Here is a 17,499-nt window from a genome sequence, read left to right as displayed (position 1 = left end):
GATAATCGTGAAATTTTCAGCTCGCGAAATCGCCGATTTTGTCATTATCGCGAGAATTACTGCTCGCGAAATTAAGTGTTTAAACAGTATATCTCTATAGCACCCTACATGACTCCTTGCCCATGTAAATGGAAATTAGCAAAATTGTTATTGCAAAGACTGTATTGTGATTAATTTTGCCATTCAAATCCAACTGTCCATTTAAATACACTGACATCCTGTGAGGAATTTATGGCACAAGGGGAAATTTACTAAGATGGGAATGGTTATCGTCCTTAGCGATATAGGATGTTGCAATGAGCAACCAATCAGAATTTCCTTATTAGTAATTTAGCACCTTCTAGAAGATACTAGTTAGTGTCTGATTGGTTTCCCATAGGAACATCCCATCTGAAACAGAACTCCCACCTTATACATTTCCCCCACAGTGTCAATATATGGAAGAAGAACGAATGTTTTGATGTAAGAGCTACGTAGCTTTATGCACTAAAAATGACCAAACCATATTTTTGGGGAGTTACTTAGCTACTTCCTTCACCTACTTAACGAGCGTCATAACTAGAATACACCGCAAACATGCAATGGGGTTAATCTGATAGTCCTATTAGCAGGTAAAGTTTTCTATATATTGTGCCGTCCAGGTTTATAAAAAAAAAAAAAAATCTAATTTATGGATAAAAGTTAATCCACTTTTTCAGTGGATCCCAAGCTCGGCCCTCAAGGACCCCCAACAGTTCACGTTTCCCAGATTGCCCGGTAGGTGCACAGGTGTACACATTACTCACTACCATATTCTCTTTGAGGAGACCTTGAAAACACGCATGGTTGGAAGTCTACATGCAGGTTGCATATTTTTGTACAAGCCTTCAAACACTGACCTCCGGTGTCAATGGCATCTATCAGTGCATCTGTGTCTTTGCTACGGATGCAGTCAATCAGCTGGCGGTGGGAACGTTCTCCTGAGCTGTCTAGACGCCTCAGCCCTGGGATGCGGCCAGTGGACCCGGCACTAGATTTAGGCAAAGCCTTGCGGCCTTCAAACAGGAGCACCAGCAGCAAGTCTACTAGGCGCATGGTGTCCAGAACGCAGCGTTCATCCCCCTGTAAAGCACTCTCCATGGAGTCCAATAATTCTGCACGAAGCAGATCCTGTTCAGAGAATAACAAAACATTTAGAACGGATTACATTTTGGAATTCCAGAAACCTTGGCTCTAAGGGCTTCTAAATTCAACATACGTGTGTAACCACCGGTGATCCCCGACACAGCGTGGAGAGAAGGCTGACTATTGTGGAGACCTGGTTGCTGATTTTGGAGTCTCCTGCAGTTGAAGGGCCACCGCTAGTGCCCCGTCCTGGCTTGCAAGCTGAAGACGGACCGGACACTGTACCCCCTGCTGCAGCCATACGAGAAAGCAGCTCTTCAGTCAGTCCATGCTGTGCTAGTGGTGCTGGATCCACACCTCGTCGTGTAAACCGATCTGCTAGAGAAGCAAAGCAACGCAGGGCACCATCTGACACCTACATGGGTTCAAACAAATAACGGCATGAATTTTAGGTTAGGTTAGGAATATAACAGACATTCGTTATCCTTCCACCAAGTGCAGAAGTTCCTGAAGACTGAGGAGTCACCTGATGGTCCTCATGTTTCAGGAGGCTGGAGAGAGACTCTACACAGGTTTCTAAGGAGGTATCTTGGGGTTCCATCTTCCCGCACAGCCGGGACACCACTGCCATGGCAGAATGCAGGGTATCCTTGTGTACTAAATGCCCGCTATCTCGAATGAAAGTCAAGACACAATTAAGGCCTCCTGCTTCAAACACTGCTCCCGATTCACGTGTGCATATCAGCTCCAGCACCTGGGGGAGAAAAGATCATGAATTTCATACAATGCCCAAGCTTACCATTCATTTTCATTAGTCCCTAAAAACTATCGCAGGGCAAAATAAAGGTTTTAAATCCTTCTCTGGTCACAGATCCACTTTTTGGATGTAGAGGGCTTTCTACACTGCCCTAGATAAGGCTGTAAAACTGTGCTGTGGAATAGGATCGACAGTTCAGATTAAGGAAGGAATTTTGCCCTGAAATCGGTCAGTAGGAAAGAAACGTAACAGTCAGTTCCATTTTTCTGGATCGACAGCAGAATTTGTAGACAAGAGAACTGCTGGACAAAAAGTAAATAAAAAAAAACACAGAGGCAGATGTATGAGGTGTCCGTATGGGGCAGAAGTGGTTTCAGATAACGCTTCTCCTTCATGTATGATGGGAGCGGTGAACGGTAATGCAAAGGCGTTAACCGTTCTGCCTCCTGTAGCCATCGACATCCGCAGCTGCAGGGTGGCGATGCCCTGTCCTCACTGCAGGGACAGCGGTGTCCCTGCTGACAGCTCTGGAGAACTCTTGTGAGTAGCAAGTTCTCGCGCATTTTCAGAAGAACCGCCCGGGGGCGGAAGGGGTAGAGAGAGATGTGTCGTCTGCTCAAGGGGACATCGCCGTGGAGGACTTTACTCTCCCCGACTTCACCAAGCAAGATGTTAATACATCTGGTGGGTGTCCCTCAGTAATGAGGTGAATCAGGAAGTGTTATAGTGGCACGATAATAGCAGCTATAATACATCTGCGCTAGGACCCTGTACAATTACACTTAAGGACTTAATGTTACTTTTTTCCATAATGATTCACGTTTCACTTCTAAGCCTCCAACTACAGGGCTTCTCGTTAGAATACGTGGTATTATGGACCTTCCCGCTCACCTTCACACATTGCTCAGCCAAATCCCGGCTCGTACGGTTATTAAGTTCCACCACCACAAGCCGATTGCAAAGTGCTTTAATAGCTCCTTCCACTCCCACGATTCGCCTGGTACATTCGGCCGACACGTCCAGGTAGTAGGTTATTGCGCGGGCGGTGACCTCAAGCACATTGTCTGGGGCGCTCTCATCCAGAAAGATCTTGCAAAGTGCGGGCAAGAAAGTACGAGGGGGGCACCTGGACAATACATAGAATAAAGTTACAGGAAAGTGAACGGTGAAGTTGATTATGTGAAGTCAGCTGAATGCAATCTAGGAACGTGCTGATCCTATAGTAATAGGTTACAAAGATCATTTCCCCCCCTTAGCATAATTGCTCCATCTTATGTATATATAGCGTAGACCTCAGTCAAACGCCTTCAGCGCTGTTTTGGTCTCTCCGTAGCGAGGAACACAACCTCTTTTAAGTGCTTAACTAGAAAGGTTATATCAATGTTATAACAGTTTTTATTAAAAATATATTTTTTAAGCAGAAAAAAAACCTTTAAAAAAATAAAATAAAATAAGATAAATAGACATTTAATGGGCATCTTAACTAACCAGACCAAGGTGTTTTTGAAGCATCAAGACTTCTATTTCCAGGTGGTTTTATATGGATGGTCCAGCGCGGGCTGCCAGACTGTGCGTTCCACGAGATTAAAGCATGTGGTTTGAATTAACAGCAATCAATAGAACCTTATTATAAAAGGCTTTATGGAAAGTCTGCTGTCGGACAGAACACAACTACAGCAAGCGACGTCCCTGGAATCTGAAGCACTTTCTACATAAACACAGAGCATTTCTGAAGCCATTCACCACTATTCTTATTTATATTAAATACACATATTCTATGCGCTGGGGACAGCTCTGTTTCTGGTGTGTGCATCTGTAATGCAGTCAATAACCATTAACCCGATGTATCGCCTCACACTACAGTTTGTTGTAATTCAGGCTTCATTGCTAAAAGATTATCCGGATTTTTGCATCTGCCGCATAAAGAGTCAACGGGCAGTAAATACAGTCACATTGCCACACACCTAACATTATGCAACCGTGAACAGTCATTACAACGGTCACCTCGATGTTTATATGTCTGGGCAGAAGTGTTACTACAGGAGAGACGTAAAGGAAGTGTCTGATTGGCTGGATGTGGATGCTCACGTTATGGTTATAGAAAACCGTAACATCTAAAAAACATGCACATGGCGTCGTTATTCAGCCACTTTGCAATAAAAGGTTCTCCGGAGCAGATGGGAAAGTGTAGTACAAGGTATTTCACATGCCGCGCCTCAGGCTGTAACAGAAATACAACTGCCGCCAGTCAGGCCCCAGATTTATTTTCATTCTTATTGTTTAAAAAAAAGTCTATTATAAATGAAAAACACACAAGCTCCAGGGTTCTCCTGCAGGAACCACTTTAATCATCTTACTACATTTAGTCAACTGAAACAAAACTTTGGACAATAGTTAGACATTTTTGGAAATGATTAATGATTTTTTTTTTTTTGCTTAACTTAGAAACTGGAACAATTCTATTGTCTTATAAATAAATTCTTGGATGTCTGCCTGTCCAAGTTCCTCTTTTTTCCGGACGGCCATTTTATAAAATACTTTTTTTTTTTAACTACTTTATTGTGCTGATGCAGAGTTATACCCCTTTTACACTGCTGCAAAAAACCCAGGTTTTTGCCTCGTGGACCCAGATTGGCGTAAACGGCACAATGATAAAAAAAAAACCAACACCCAGGTCCTGACCAGGGTGTAATGTGGGGAGGACCCAGGTAGTGGGCAGTGTGGGTAACCCAGGCCAATACGACCCTGGACCCATTCACTGCAATGCCCTTATCTCCCAGTGCCGGCCCAGGACTTGTACCCGGTGACAAATGGGTCAAGAGGCGAGTTAAAAGGGGTTACAAAAGTCAGGTCTAAAATCCCAGGTGTCACCAGGTTTATCAGTATAAAAGGGTACTCAAAACATGTCTAGCCCTCAAACTTGCAACAGAGAGGTATGTCTAGTCCTGATCTCAAAAATATTAAATTGCACCCCCCCTTTGTGGTTTGTGGGTATAAATGTAACTGCAGTGGGCGTGTAGATGCAGCAAAAGTACAGTAAGGGCGCGTTCTGGCTGCAGTTTCTCAAGCTCACAAACATGGCCGCCAAACAAAGTCTAAAGTGCAGACTTATGAAGGGGTATGACCTGCGACAGCTGGGACCCCTTCAATACTGGGACATCACAAAACTTCCCTCCTAAACCGTATTGTGAACCCTTCACCTAAAGTCTGCATCCGCTGAGTCAGAGGTAAAGAATGGGCAGTGCCCCACGTGGTCGCCTTATGAAGCTACTCCAGGCACCATGATAAGCTGACCAATGAGCCACACCACTGCCGGGGCAGGTAGGTCCACTGCAGAATAAGCACAGCAGATAGTGAAATGGGGCACCCTGACCAAAATCTAGTTTTAGAAGCTGGCCTGGACCGTCAAAGGACGACGAGAATCCGTTTTAGCGATCCCTTGTCCGGTGCACATATAATGGTGCCTAGAATGAAGGGACCGAGATCTGGTTGATGTGAAACCTGGATACCAAATCACCTGATGGCAAAAGACTCACCGGCTTCATTATTTGTGAGGTTATCAGTGCTGGTTATGTGCGATGGAACCTCTTCTACCCTATGTATTAATGTGGGGGCAAGTGCTGCATGACAGCGTGCCAATGTGCTGAGCAATGTATGGCCAGCAGCACTGATCAATGCAATCATTCAGACACAAGCAGCCGCAGCCACTGTCTATGGCTTCTGCCACTGCCAGGTTGCACAGAAAATCTCAGTGAGCCGCCCGAGAATAAGGCACAGTGCCTCAGGCTGTAGGGGTCTGGCATGGATAACCAGAGGGGGGGGGGGGGGTTATTACTCCCCAACTCGGGCAGCTGAGATGCGGCATACATCCTGGCACCGCTGCCTTGCCTCTGTATAATGATGATGCCGGAAGAGTTATACCGGCACGATCTGTGCCATTGTAATACATCCCCCCGTAGCGGTGTAGCCACCAGTAACCCATAATTCAACACTTATGGCAGAACAGATAGAGGGCTATGTGGTGACCTTATAGAGAAGTGCTGCTTGTAGTTAACATGCAGATGACTGCAAACTGTAGGCCAGGAAAGTACCAGCAGACTTACATGAACCGAAGACATTAATAGAACACTACCATCTTGTCCCGAAACGGAAAGTTCTTTCTGAAGAGACCAAACATTGCTAATACTGGTCAAGGAGGATGGGGAAGAAATCAACAAAGATAAAAAAGCCTTCTGTAAGAGAAAAAATAGGATTTTAATACCTACCGGTAAATCCTTTTCTCGAAGTTCTTATGGGATACAGGGAGTCGTTTATAACGATGGGGAAAAGAGCTTATCCGAAGGAGACAGGCACATATAAAAATTTATACAGGGTGTACTGGCTCCTCCCCTCTGCTCCCCTCCCTCTAGCTTCAGTTAAGTGAACTGTGCCGAAGGAGAAGAACAATATGAGAGGAATATGTGTATATTTACCGTGGTGAAATTCATCCAGCACACCCAACATTCAACATAACAGACCACATTAGCAACCCCAGAACCTGGGAAGTCTAAGGGCCTAAGAACATGTCAACATGACAACTATTTTGAACTGTGTTCCAACTGGAACAGTGTATAGGATTATCACCTAAGTGACAATTTACACACGTGAACCTTTAAGGTACACTATGTAACAGTAAGTTACCTAGGTAACCTACACCCTTATGTCCGCCAGGAACAAAAAGGATAGCAGAAGGACCCAGTATTGGTCCATATCTCACAAAGTGAGCAAGGCAAACCTCCGCACAGAGGCGGGCGCCCTGTATCCCATAAGAACTTTGAGAAAAGGATTTACCGGTAGGTATTAAAATCCTATTTTCTCTATCATTCTTATGGGATACAGGGAGTCGTTCATAACGATGGGGATATACCAAAGATATCAGAACGGGCGGGATTGTGCGGAACCTATTGCCGCAGCACCGCTTGCCCAAACTGAGTATCCTCAGTGGCCAGAGCATCAAACTTATAAAATTTGACAAAAGTGTGTTGGCCAGACCATGTGGCTGCTCTACACAATTGTAAGGCCGAAACTCCTCGGGCAGCCGCCCAGGATGTCCCCACAGAACGAGTAGAGTGAGCTTTCACCCCAACAGGCATAGGCAGCTTTGCTACCACATAAGCCTGTTTAATGGTTGCACATATCCATCGTGCAATAGACTGCTTGGAAGCAGGACGTCCAATCTTTTGGGCGTCATAGAGGACGAAAAGTCCATCAGTTTTGCGAATCCTCGCTGTTCTCCTGATGTAGACACAGAGAATCCTTACCACGTCCAAGGACGTTGGCACCTCAGAATGAGGCCCACCAGCAGGAACCACAATTGGCTGGTTCACATGGAACGCAGACACCACTTTGGGTAGAAAACGCGGGTTAGTGCGTTATTCAGCCCTGTCCTCAAAGAATATCAAATAAGGACTCTTGCAAGTCAATGCCCCTAGCTCCGAGACCCTCCTAGCCGAAGCTAGGGCTAGTAAGACCACTGTCTTCCAAGTTAAATATTTCAGGTAAATTTCCTCCAAGGGCTCAAACCAGGAGGATTTAAGGAACTTTAGCACAACATCCAAGTCCCACGGTGGAGTAGGGGCCACAAAAGGAGGCTGTATATGCAATACTCCTTGCAGAAATGTCTGCACTTCAGGAATATTAGCCAGTTTCCTCTGGAAGAAAACAGATAATGCAGATACCTGCACCTTCAAAGAGCCTAGGCGTAGGCCTAGATCCAGACCAGCTTGAAGAAAGCTAAGAAACCTTTCCAGTTTGAACTCTGAATGAGTAAACTTTTTCTGTTCACACCAACCCACATATCTTTTCCAGATATGGTGGTAATGTGCAGCTGTTACCGGTTTCCTTGCACTTGTCATAGTTCTGATGACTGAAGTGTGAAACCCCTTCTGAGTCAGGATCTGCCGTTCAACTTCCAGGCCGTCAAACGCAGCTGTTCCAAGGCCTGGAAGACGCACGGTCCTTGCATGAGTAGATCTCTTTGCAGGGGTAGGCGCCACGAGTCCCTTTGTAGACTTAAAAGCTCCGGGTACCACGTTCTTCGTGGCCAATCTGGAGCCACCAGAATCACCTCGGTTCCGTCTCTTCTTATCTTCCTTAGCACCCGAGCCACTAGGGGAATCGGTGGGAAGACATACACCAGGCTGTTGAATGTCCACGGTATGGAGAGGGCGTCCACTCCTTCTGCCTGAGGGTCTCTTGCCCTCGAGAAGTACCTGGATACTTTCCAGTTGTTTCTTGATGCCATCAAGTCTACCAGTGGGGTCCCCCACCGAGCCACCAGAGAACTGAATACCTGGTGGTGTAGACTCCATTCCCCGGGGTGGAGCTCGTGGCGACTGAGGAAGTCTGCTTCCCAGTTGTCCACCCCGGGTATGAATATGGCCGAGAGCGCCTGGCAGTGACTCTCTGCCCAGGACAGGATCTTTGATGCTTCCCTCATACAGGGCCTGCTTTTGGTCCCGCCCTGTCTGTTCAGGAATGCCACAGTGGTGGCATTGTCTGATTGGATGCGGATCGCCTGACCGCTGAGGAGAGGGGCCGCCTTCAGAAGTGCGTAATACACAGCACGTAATTCCAGGTTGTTGATATGGAGGCGTGTTTCCCATAGGGTCCACTTGCCCTGAAAGGACTGACCCATGGTCACTGCCCCCCATCCCGTGAGGCTTGCATCCGTGGTGACTAAGACCCAATCCTGGATGCCAATCCGACGCCCTGCCAGCAGGTTGGGCGTGTGGAGCCACCACTGTAGTGACAGTCTGGTCCGAGATGACAACACAATTCGCCGGTGCATCTGGCGGTGTGAACCGGACCACTTCCCTAGGAGATCGAGCTGGAAAATCCTGCTGTGAAACCTCCCGAATTGGAGAGCCTCGAAAGAGGCGACCATCTTTCCCAATAAGACAATGCACTGGTGCACCGTCACCTGGGGGGTCCTCAGCAAGTCCATGACCAGCTGCTGGATATCCAACACCTTGTCCTGTGGCAGGGACACTCTCATGAGAGCTGTGTCCATCACCATCCCCAGGAACTGCAGTCTCTGTGAAGGGATCAGAGAGGACTTTGCCAGATTCAGAAGCCAACCATGGCCCGACAGGGTCTGTATGGTAACTTGTAAGGCTGTCTGTAATTCCTGTGGCGACCGCGCCTTTACTAGCAGGTCGTCCAAGTATGGTATCACACAGATACCCTTTTTCCTTAAAACCACCATCATCTCCGCCATCACCTTGGTGAATATGCACGGGGCTGAGGACAAGCCGAAAGGCAGTGCGCGAAACTGATAGTGCTCGTTTAGCAGCGCAAACCTCAGGTATTTCTGATGAGGGGGCCATATAGGGATGTGAAGGTAGGCGTCCTTCACATCTAAGGACGCCAAGAACTCCCCCTCCTCCAGTGCCGCTATCACGGCCCGCAAGGACTCCATCTTGAATTTGGTTACTTTCAAGAAGGGATTCAGGGATTTTAAGTTCAGAATCGGGCGTACTGACCCGTCTGGTTTTGGAACTACAAATAGGTTCGAGTAATAACCCTGCCCCCTCTCTAGGGGAGGGACCCGGGTTATCACCTTGGCCTGTACCAGCTTTTGGATTGCTTGCTGCAACACCACTTGGTCCTCTGGGGACGCTGGAAGGCCTGATTTGAAGAACCTCTGAGGTGGCTGTACTGCAAACTCCAGCTTGTAGCCGTGCGTAATAAGAGCCTGCACCCAAGAATTGAGGCACGAGGCTTCCCAAACCTGGCCGAAGAACGCCAGTCTGGCTCCCACCTCTGCCGGAGCTAATGGTGGAGCCCCACCGTCATGCTGCGGGTTTCCCTGCAGCTGTCCCGGATGGCCGCTCTGCGGTGGCCGAAGCGGAAGGCTTCCTGAATTTACCACGGGAGCCTCTTGCAGCATTTGAGCCACCCCTGGCTTTAGGGCGGAATTTACTTGCCCGAAAGGACTGCTGGGAGTGAGCTTGAAAAGGACGCTTCGGCGCCTGTGGAGTAGATGGCAGGAAAGTGGACTTTCCCGCCGTGGCTTTAGAGATTAACTCGTCTAAATCACTCCCAAATAACCTGCCACCTGTGAAGGGGAGGTTTTCTACACTCCTTTTGGAGTCAGCGTCAGCTACCCACTGCCGGAGCCAGAGGGATCTGCGCCCTGACACTGCCATGGCTGAGTTACGGCCGTTAATGGCTCCTAACTCCTTCTGCGCTTCACACAGAACTTTAGCAGTGTCCTGAATATGGTGTAATTTCTCCGACACCTGCGCTACTGTCATGTCGCCCAGAAGACCTTCCTGGATCTGGGAGGCCCACGTGTATATGGACTTGGCCATATAGCAACTAGCTAATACAGGACGCTGACACGCGCCACTAGCAGTAAAAATGGACTTCAAGGTGTTTTCAACCTTTCTGTCCGTGGTGTCTTTTAGTGAAGACGACCCTGGTACTGGGAGTACCATCTTTTTGGCTAAGCGAGACACAGAAGAATCAACCTCTGGTGGCTCCTCCCACACCTTACGTCCCTCAGGATCAAAAGGAAATGTGGACTTAAACTTTTTAGCCACTTTAAACCTCAGTTCTGGGTTATTCCACGCTGACTTGAATGTACTTTCCAGGTCAGCCTGCTCAGGGAAAACCACCTGTTGCTTTTTCTGAGTAGCAAAGAAGGCATCCCCTGCTGTGGATTCAGCTAAGGGAAGGTCCAACACCTCCCTGATTGCCATAATCAATGGCTCTGTGCCCCGCAGCAGTGACTGTGAAGCATCAGGCTCGTCATCACCTGCATCATCCACCTCATCATCATCATCCCCATCATCAGCCCCAGAATCAGGGGTTTGAGAGGGGGCCTTTCTCTTACGAGTATCTCCAGGGGTGGGAGTAATTACATCCACTCTGGCAGAGAGGATAGCCAGCTCCCTTTGTACTCTCTGGGTCTGTGCTGCAGTAGCAGTTAACTGTGTAGTCACAGTTTCAAGCATGGCTTTCATACCTGTAGCCCAGGCTGGCTCCTGTGAGCTGTCCTGTGTGCTACTTTGCTGCCCAGTTAGTTGTGGGGGGACCCCAGTACTTTGTGAGGACATGCATGGCTCACAAGTAACCTGTGATGAAGATGCTGGCACAAACTTATCACTGCACACCATACATGTAAGTTTCCTCACCATTGTGACAAACAAACAGTCTCCCCTCACACAGCGCGCACACACAGTTGATATGCAGTGTGAAAATAACCAGATAAATACTATGTGTAGCTTTATCTGCTCTTGTACAGCTTAACAAGCCAGTGGGGTGGTGTACAGAGGATAATGGAGGAGACCAATACACCTGATAACCTTAGCTCTCCGATTAGAAGGGCTGGTAATACAGTACAGTAATCAATAACAGTACTTTACAGTGTAAGCAGGCAAGTGTACAAGTACACAAGCGCTGAAAACCTGAAGCTGTCTCTGCAAGCAGATTCCCTCTGATCCACACCGCTGAGGAGTGTCTGGAGCAGTATAATGGTGTTTCCAGCAGCCAGGGAAGAAGCAGGAAGCAGGTTTTGGCGCCCTCACAGAGCTGGTCTCACTCTGGGTAAGCTTTGCCCAGCGTAATGGCGCCGGAGCTTACCTGCGTTTTATACTGAGACTGACATTGGGGAATGTCCAAACCTCTTTGGTAACTGCCCTGGACAAAACAGGAACTGTACCCTGTCCCAGTGTAGGCAGGGGGTTACGCGGTCCCTGTGCAGGGCACCGCCATACCGCCGCCATCTTGCCACGGCGGGGGACCCCGGGGTAATACTCACCACTGACGTCTTCAGACTGGACTAGGGGTGTGCGGCGTGCCAGGGGTGTGCGCGCTGCAGCGCAATGCCCGCGGTAACATCACCCACTCAGGACGGTGGTCCTGTGGCAGGGACAGCTCGGTACCTTGAAGTGGCCAGCAGCTGAACCCTTCCCCTAGTCTCCCACGACGCAGGACTGCTGTTAAGTCCAAACAGCAGCCCCAAAATAATAAAGAAATAAAACAGAAGATAAAACTCTCTGGAGCTCTTCTTGATCTGTGCTTCTCCTGAGGCACAGTTCTCAAACTGAAGCTAGAGGGAGGGGAGCAGAGGGGAGGAGCCAGTACACCCTGTATAAATTTTTATATGTGCCTGTCTCCTTCGGATAAGCTCTTTTCCCCATCGTTATGAACGACTCCCTGTATCCCATAAGAATGATAGAGAAAAACCTATGGAACCATACTAGCAATGGCTAGGAAAGGCCCCTACAGTATTATTATGCTGTGGTGTTATGGATTAGCGCCAGACAAGCTGTAGCAGGAATTTCCGTCTTTGCTTTTGAAGAATCAATTATCAGAATGTGCTCAGGGCCGGCGCCACCACTAGGCAAATCTAGGCATTTGCCTAGGGCGCCAGTCACTGGAGGGCCGCACTTCGCCCCTCGCCTGTCGCATGGAGGCTGCAGGGGTGTCCGTGCCGGGTACCTGAGGCACTGTGTGATCTGGCGGCGGGGTCCCTGCAGTGATGCGCGCTATCCGGCAGCCAGGCGGCGGCGCGGGAAGCGCTGCTGGGTTTGAAAACATTCCGCATGCTGATTGGCTGCGATTCAGCCAATCAGCGTGCGTCAAGTTTTCAAACCCATCAGCGCTTCCCGCGCCGCCGCCTGGCTGCCGGATAGCGCGCATCACTACAGGGACCCCGCCGCCAGATCACACAGCGCCGCAGGTCCCCCCCCCCCCCCCGTAGGCACCGGGGCGCCCCACCCGGCCCTGCATGTGCTGCACTGGGTGAGTGTTCCCTTCCCTCCTCTAGATCATCGCTTCCGGCGATCTCTAAATTATTTCCTGATTTATCTATACAATATTGGATAGAGGCTGGGATTCTAACTATTGGTGAACTTTATTTTCTTTCCAACAACTCCAATCGAAATATGATATCCCGATGAGAGATTTCTACAAATACTTGTATATGTATGAAACATTGGTCCATGAAAAAGACTCAGGCCCCAAGATTTTTGCCATTGCCCCCTCCCCAATATGTATTATTTAAGGTGGCCATACACACGCAGATTTATCTGCAGATCTGGCTGGTTGGAACAAAAAATAGGAATTTAATACCTACCGGTAATTCCTTTTCACGTAGTCCTTATGGGATACTGGGAATGGTCTTAAGACATTGGGTATTAGAGGGTATCCGCAGGAGACAGGCACATCTATAACTTTGAAGCTGGGTGTGCTGGCTCCTCCCCTCTGATTCCCCACCCAGGAACCAGTTAATGAAAAACTGTGCCCGAAGGAGAATGTACATATGAGAGGAATAACTTGCATGTCACCTATGTAAACATAAGTGTGAATAGTGTGGTGAGATTTATGCCAGCACACCCGCATTCATACAAAATAAAAAACAACTATAATACCACCAACTGGATGGATTTTCCTTAACAAGGTCACTGAACTAGACCTTAGAACCAGAAGACAATAAGTTAACTTCTGAACTTTATAAGCAGAATAAAGCTGCAGCCAGACCCCCGCACAGGGCGGGCGCCCAGTATCCCATAAGGACTACGTGAAAAGGAATTACCGGTAGGTATTAAATTCCTATTTTCACTAACGTCCTTGATGGGATACTGGGAATGGTCTTAAGACATTGGGGATGTCCCAAAGCTTCCAGAACGGGAGGGTACGTGCGGAGACTGCTGCAGTACCGCCTGCCCAAACTGGGTATCTTCTTTGGCTAAGGCATCAAACTTGTAAAATTTTACAAAGGTGTGTTGCCCTGACCATGTAGCAGCTCTACAGAGCTGCAGAGCTGACACACCCCGAGCAGCCGCCCAGGATGCGCCCACCGATCTGGTGGAATGAGCCTTTAAAACCGGAGGTGTCGGCATGCCTGCCGTCACATAGGCTTGTTGGATTGTGGTCCTAATCCATCTAGCAATGGATTGCTTTGATGCAGGGTGTCCTTTCTTTTGTGCGTCATAGAGAATGAATAGACAATCTGTCTTCCTGATTCTTGACGTCCTCTGGACATACACACGCAAGACACGCACAACATCCAGGGATACCGGAATATCCGGTGAACTAGATGCAGACGGGACTACAATTGGCTGATTAAGGTGAAAGGAAGAGATCACCTTAGGAAGAAATCGCGGGTTAGTTCTCAACTCCGCTCTGTCTGAGTGAAAAATTAGATAGGGGCTCTTACAGGAGAGAGCTCCCAATTCGGACACTCTTCTAGCCGAGGCTAGGGCCAAAAGGACCACCGCCTTCCAGGTGATATACCGCAATTCTATCGACTCCAATGGTTCAAACCAGGAGGATTGAAGAAAATTAAGAACAACATCCAAACTCCAAGGAGGTGTAGGAGGTACAAAGGGAGGCTGGATGTGAAGCACTCCCTGAAGGAATGTTTGTACTTCCGGGATGGTAGCCAATTTCTTTTGGAAGAATATGGACAGGGCCGAGATCTGGACTTTTAGTGAGCCCAGACGGAGACCCAAATCCAATCCCGCTTGTAAGAAGCACAATAACCTGTTCAGGTTAAACTTCGCCGGGGGGACCTTCTGCTCCTCGCACCAACCCACGTACTTCCTCCAGATCTTGTAGTAGTGGGTGTTTGTTACCGGCTTTCTGGCCTGAATCATCGTGGTGATAACTGATGAATGCAGACCCTTCTGAGCTAAGATTTTCCGCTCAGCCTCCACGCCGACAAACGTAGCCGCCCTAAATCTTGGAAGACGCAAGGGCCTTGTGTGAGTAGATCTCTCCTTAGAGGCAGGGGCCAAGGATCCTCGATCAGCAGGCTCTGTAGATCCGAGAACCAAGCCCTTCTTGGCCAGTCCGGAGCCACCAGAATGGCTTCCACTCCCTGACTTCGAACCCTTTTTAGAACTCTTGTCAGAAGCGGTATGGGTGGAAACAGATACACCAAGGGAAACACCCATGGAATTGTCAGGGCGTCTATTGCCACTGCGCTGGGATCCCTGGTCCTTGTGCAGTACATGGGGACTTTGTGGTTTAACCGGGATGCCATCAGATCTATCGATGGCTGGCCCCAACGGTCCACAATTGCTGCAAACACCTGTGAATTCAGGCTCCATTCCCCGGGGTGGAGGGCGTGACGACTTAGGAAGTCCGCCTCCCAATTGTCCACACCCGGGATAAAGATGGCCGACAGAGCCACCACGTACGTTTCCGCCCAGGTCAGGATCTTGGAAGCTTCCTTCATGCAAGTCCTGCTTTTTGTGCCTCCCTGGCGATTTATGTAGGCCACAGTTGTGGCATTGTCGGACTGTATCTGGAGCGCCCGACCTTGGAGGAGATCCTGGGCTTGTAACACTGCATAGTATACAGCTCTCAGCTCCAGGATATTGATGTGGAGTCTCGCTTCCCACCGAGTCCACTGACCTTGAAAGGTTCTGTCCATGGTCACAGCACCCCATCCCTGCAGACTCGCATCTGTCGTGAGTCGCACCCAATCCTGGATGCCAAATCTCCGACCTGCAAGCAGGTTCGACTCCTGAGTCCACCATAGAAGGGACTGCCGGGACTGATGCGACAGAGAAATCCTCTTGTACATCAGGAGATGAGAGCCCGACCATTTTGCCAACAGATCCAGTTGGAACACCCTGGTGTGAAAGCGTCCGAACTGAATGGCCTCGAATGTGGCCACCATCCTGCCCAATAGCTGGATGCATTGGTGAACCGACACCTGAGGCTTTGCCAAAATCACCATCACCAGGGATTGTATGGCTTCCATCTTCTCCCGAGGGAGGAAAATCCTTTTCAACTCTGTATCCAGGAACATTCCTAGAAAGAGGATACGACGCGACGGCGTCAGGGAGGACTTGGGGATATTTAGGATCCACCCATGCTCGGATAAAATCTGCCTGGTCTTTGCTATATCCTGCAGCAGGACCTGTTCCGACCTTGCTTTGATCAGCAAGTCGTCCAGGTAAGGGATAATGTTGACACCCGACCTCCTGAGCAGTACCATCATTTCTGCCATCACCTTCGTGAACACACGCGGCGCTGATGACAGGCCGAATGGCAGCGCTCTGAATTGAAAGTGCAGATCTTTCAGCGCAAACCTCAGGAAAGCCTGATGTGGACCCCAAATTGGTATGTGGAGGTAGGCGTCCTTTACATCCAGCGATGCTAAGAACTCTCCCTCCTCCAGGGTTGCTATTACTGCCCGGAGGGACTCCATCTTGAATTTGTAAACCCTTAAAAAAGGGTTTAGTGACTTTAAATTTAAAATGGGGCGCACCGAGCCGTCCGGCTTCGGCACGAGGAACAGATTGGAGTAGTAACCCCTTCCTTGTTCCTGCAATGGGACCGGTGTGATAACCTGTGACGTCAGCAGGCGTTGTATTGCCTGCTGCAGGTTCACTCGGTCTGCATGTAGAGCCGGCAGACCTGATTTGAAGAACCTGTGAGGGGGAGGTTTTTCGAATTCCAACCTGTAGCCGTTGGTAATAAGATCTCTCACCCAGGAATCCAGGTGAGAGACTGACCATACTTGGCTGAAAGCTGACAGGCGACCCCCCACCTCGCAAGTGACTCCAGGGTCGGAACCCGAGTCATGCTGCCGGCTTAGAGGCGGAGGCATTAGCGGCACGATCCTGAGATCCTGTGCTGGCGGGCTTCCTGAACCTGCCACGGCCCCCTCTGGTTGCCGAGCTGGAGCCTCTCGCCCTCTGCCTGGGCCTGGAAGGCCGAAAGGACTGAGAAGCCTGAAAAGACTGGGACGTATGGCCCTGAAAGGGACGTTTAGCGTGAGTGGAAGCCGTCGGCAGAAAAGTCGACTTGCCGGCTGTAGCCTTGGATATAAGGTCGTCAAGTTCGCTACCAAATAACTTTTCTCCCTTAAAAGGCAAACTTTCCACGCTACGTTTAGACTCTGGGTCAGCTACCCACTGTCTTAACCAGAGGGCCCTGCAGCCTGAAACTGCCATTGCGGAACAGCGAGCATTTATAGCTCCAAGCTCCTTCTGCGTGTCACACAGGATCTTTGCAGTATCCTGGATATGGCGAAGTCTCTCTCCGACCTGCGCCATTGACATATCGGCCAGCCTTCCTGGATTTGAGAAGCCCATGTATAAATGGACTTAGCCATCCAACAACTGGCGAGGACAGGTCTCTGAGACGCCCCACTCGCAGTGTACATGGACTTAAGGGTAGTATCCAGTTTTTTGTCTGTACTATCCTTGAGTGTTGCTGCCCCTGGGACGGGGAGAACCACCTTCTTGGACAGTCTGGACACTGATGCATCCACAACCGGAGGCTCTTCCCACACCGCTCTAGTGGCGGGATCAAAGGGAAAATTGGACTTAAACCTTTTAGACAGTTGGAAACGCTTTTCAGGTTGTTTCCAAGCCTCCTTAAACGTCTCATCAAGGTCAACTTGTTCAGGATAAACAATTTGCTGTTTCCTTTGGGACCCAAAGAACGGGTCACCTTCCTGCATGTCTGCTAAAGGAAGGTCTAACACTTCTCTTATTGCTGTAATAAGAGGTTCTGGGCCTCTAAGAGATGACTGTGAATCAGGGATCAGAGCCCCGTCGTCCACATTATCATCTGTGTCGTCACCCGCCTGCAGATCATCATCTGAATCAGGCAACATGGCGGTCGCA

At 49.1% G+C, this 17,499-nt stretch overlaps 1 protein-coding gene across 7 annotated transcripts in view; it reads right to left on the bottom strand.

The window, feature by feature from the left end:
• HECTD1 (HECT domain E3 ubiquitin protein ligase 1) overlaps window positions 1-17,499 on the bottom strand; it is a 73,543-nt gene that overhangs the window by 36,796 nt on the left and 19,248 nt on the right. For all 7 annotated transcript variants that reach the window (XM_083166773.1, XM_083166776.1, XM_083166775.1 and 4 more), the window contains exons 3-6: window positions 2,753-2,987; window positions 1,631-1,858; window positions 1,238-1,519; window positions 879-1,149 (exon numbers count right to left, since the gene is read on the bottom strand). In XM_083166773.1, the coding sequence (XP_083022899.1) occupies window positions 879-1,149; window positions 1,238-1,519; window positions 1,631-1,858; window positions 2,753-2,987 (1,016 nt within the window). The remainder of the gene's footprint in view (window positions 1-878; window positions 1,150-1,237; window positions 1,520-1,630; window positions 1,859-2,752; window positions 2,988-17,499) is intronic.

This window comes from Crinia signifera, chromosome 12, assembly GCF_055691185.1.
Source record: "Crinia signifera chromosome 12, ASM5569118v1, whole genome shotgun sequence".
Lineage (NCBI taxonomy): Eukaryota > Metazoa > Chordata > Amphibia > Anura > Myobatrachidae > Crinia > Crinia signifera.
This window is presented reverse-complemented; position numbering and strand designations above follow the sequence as displayed.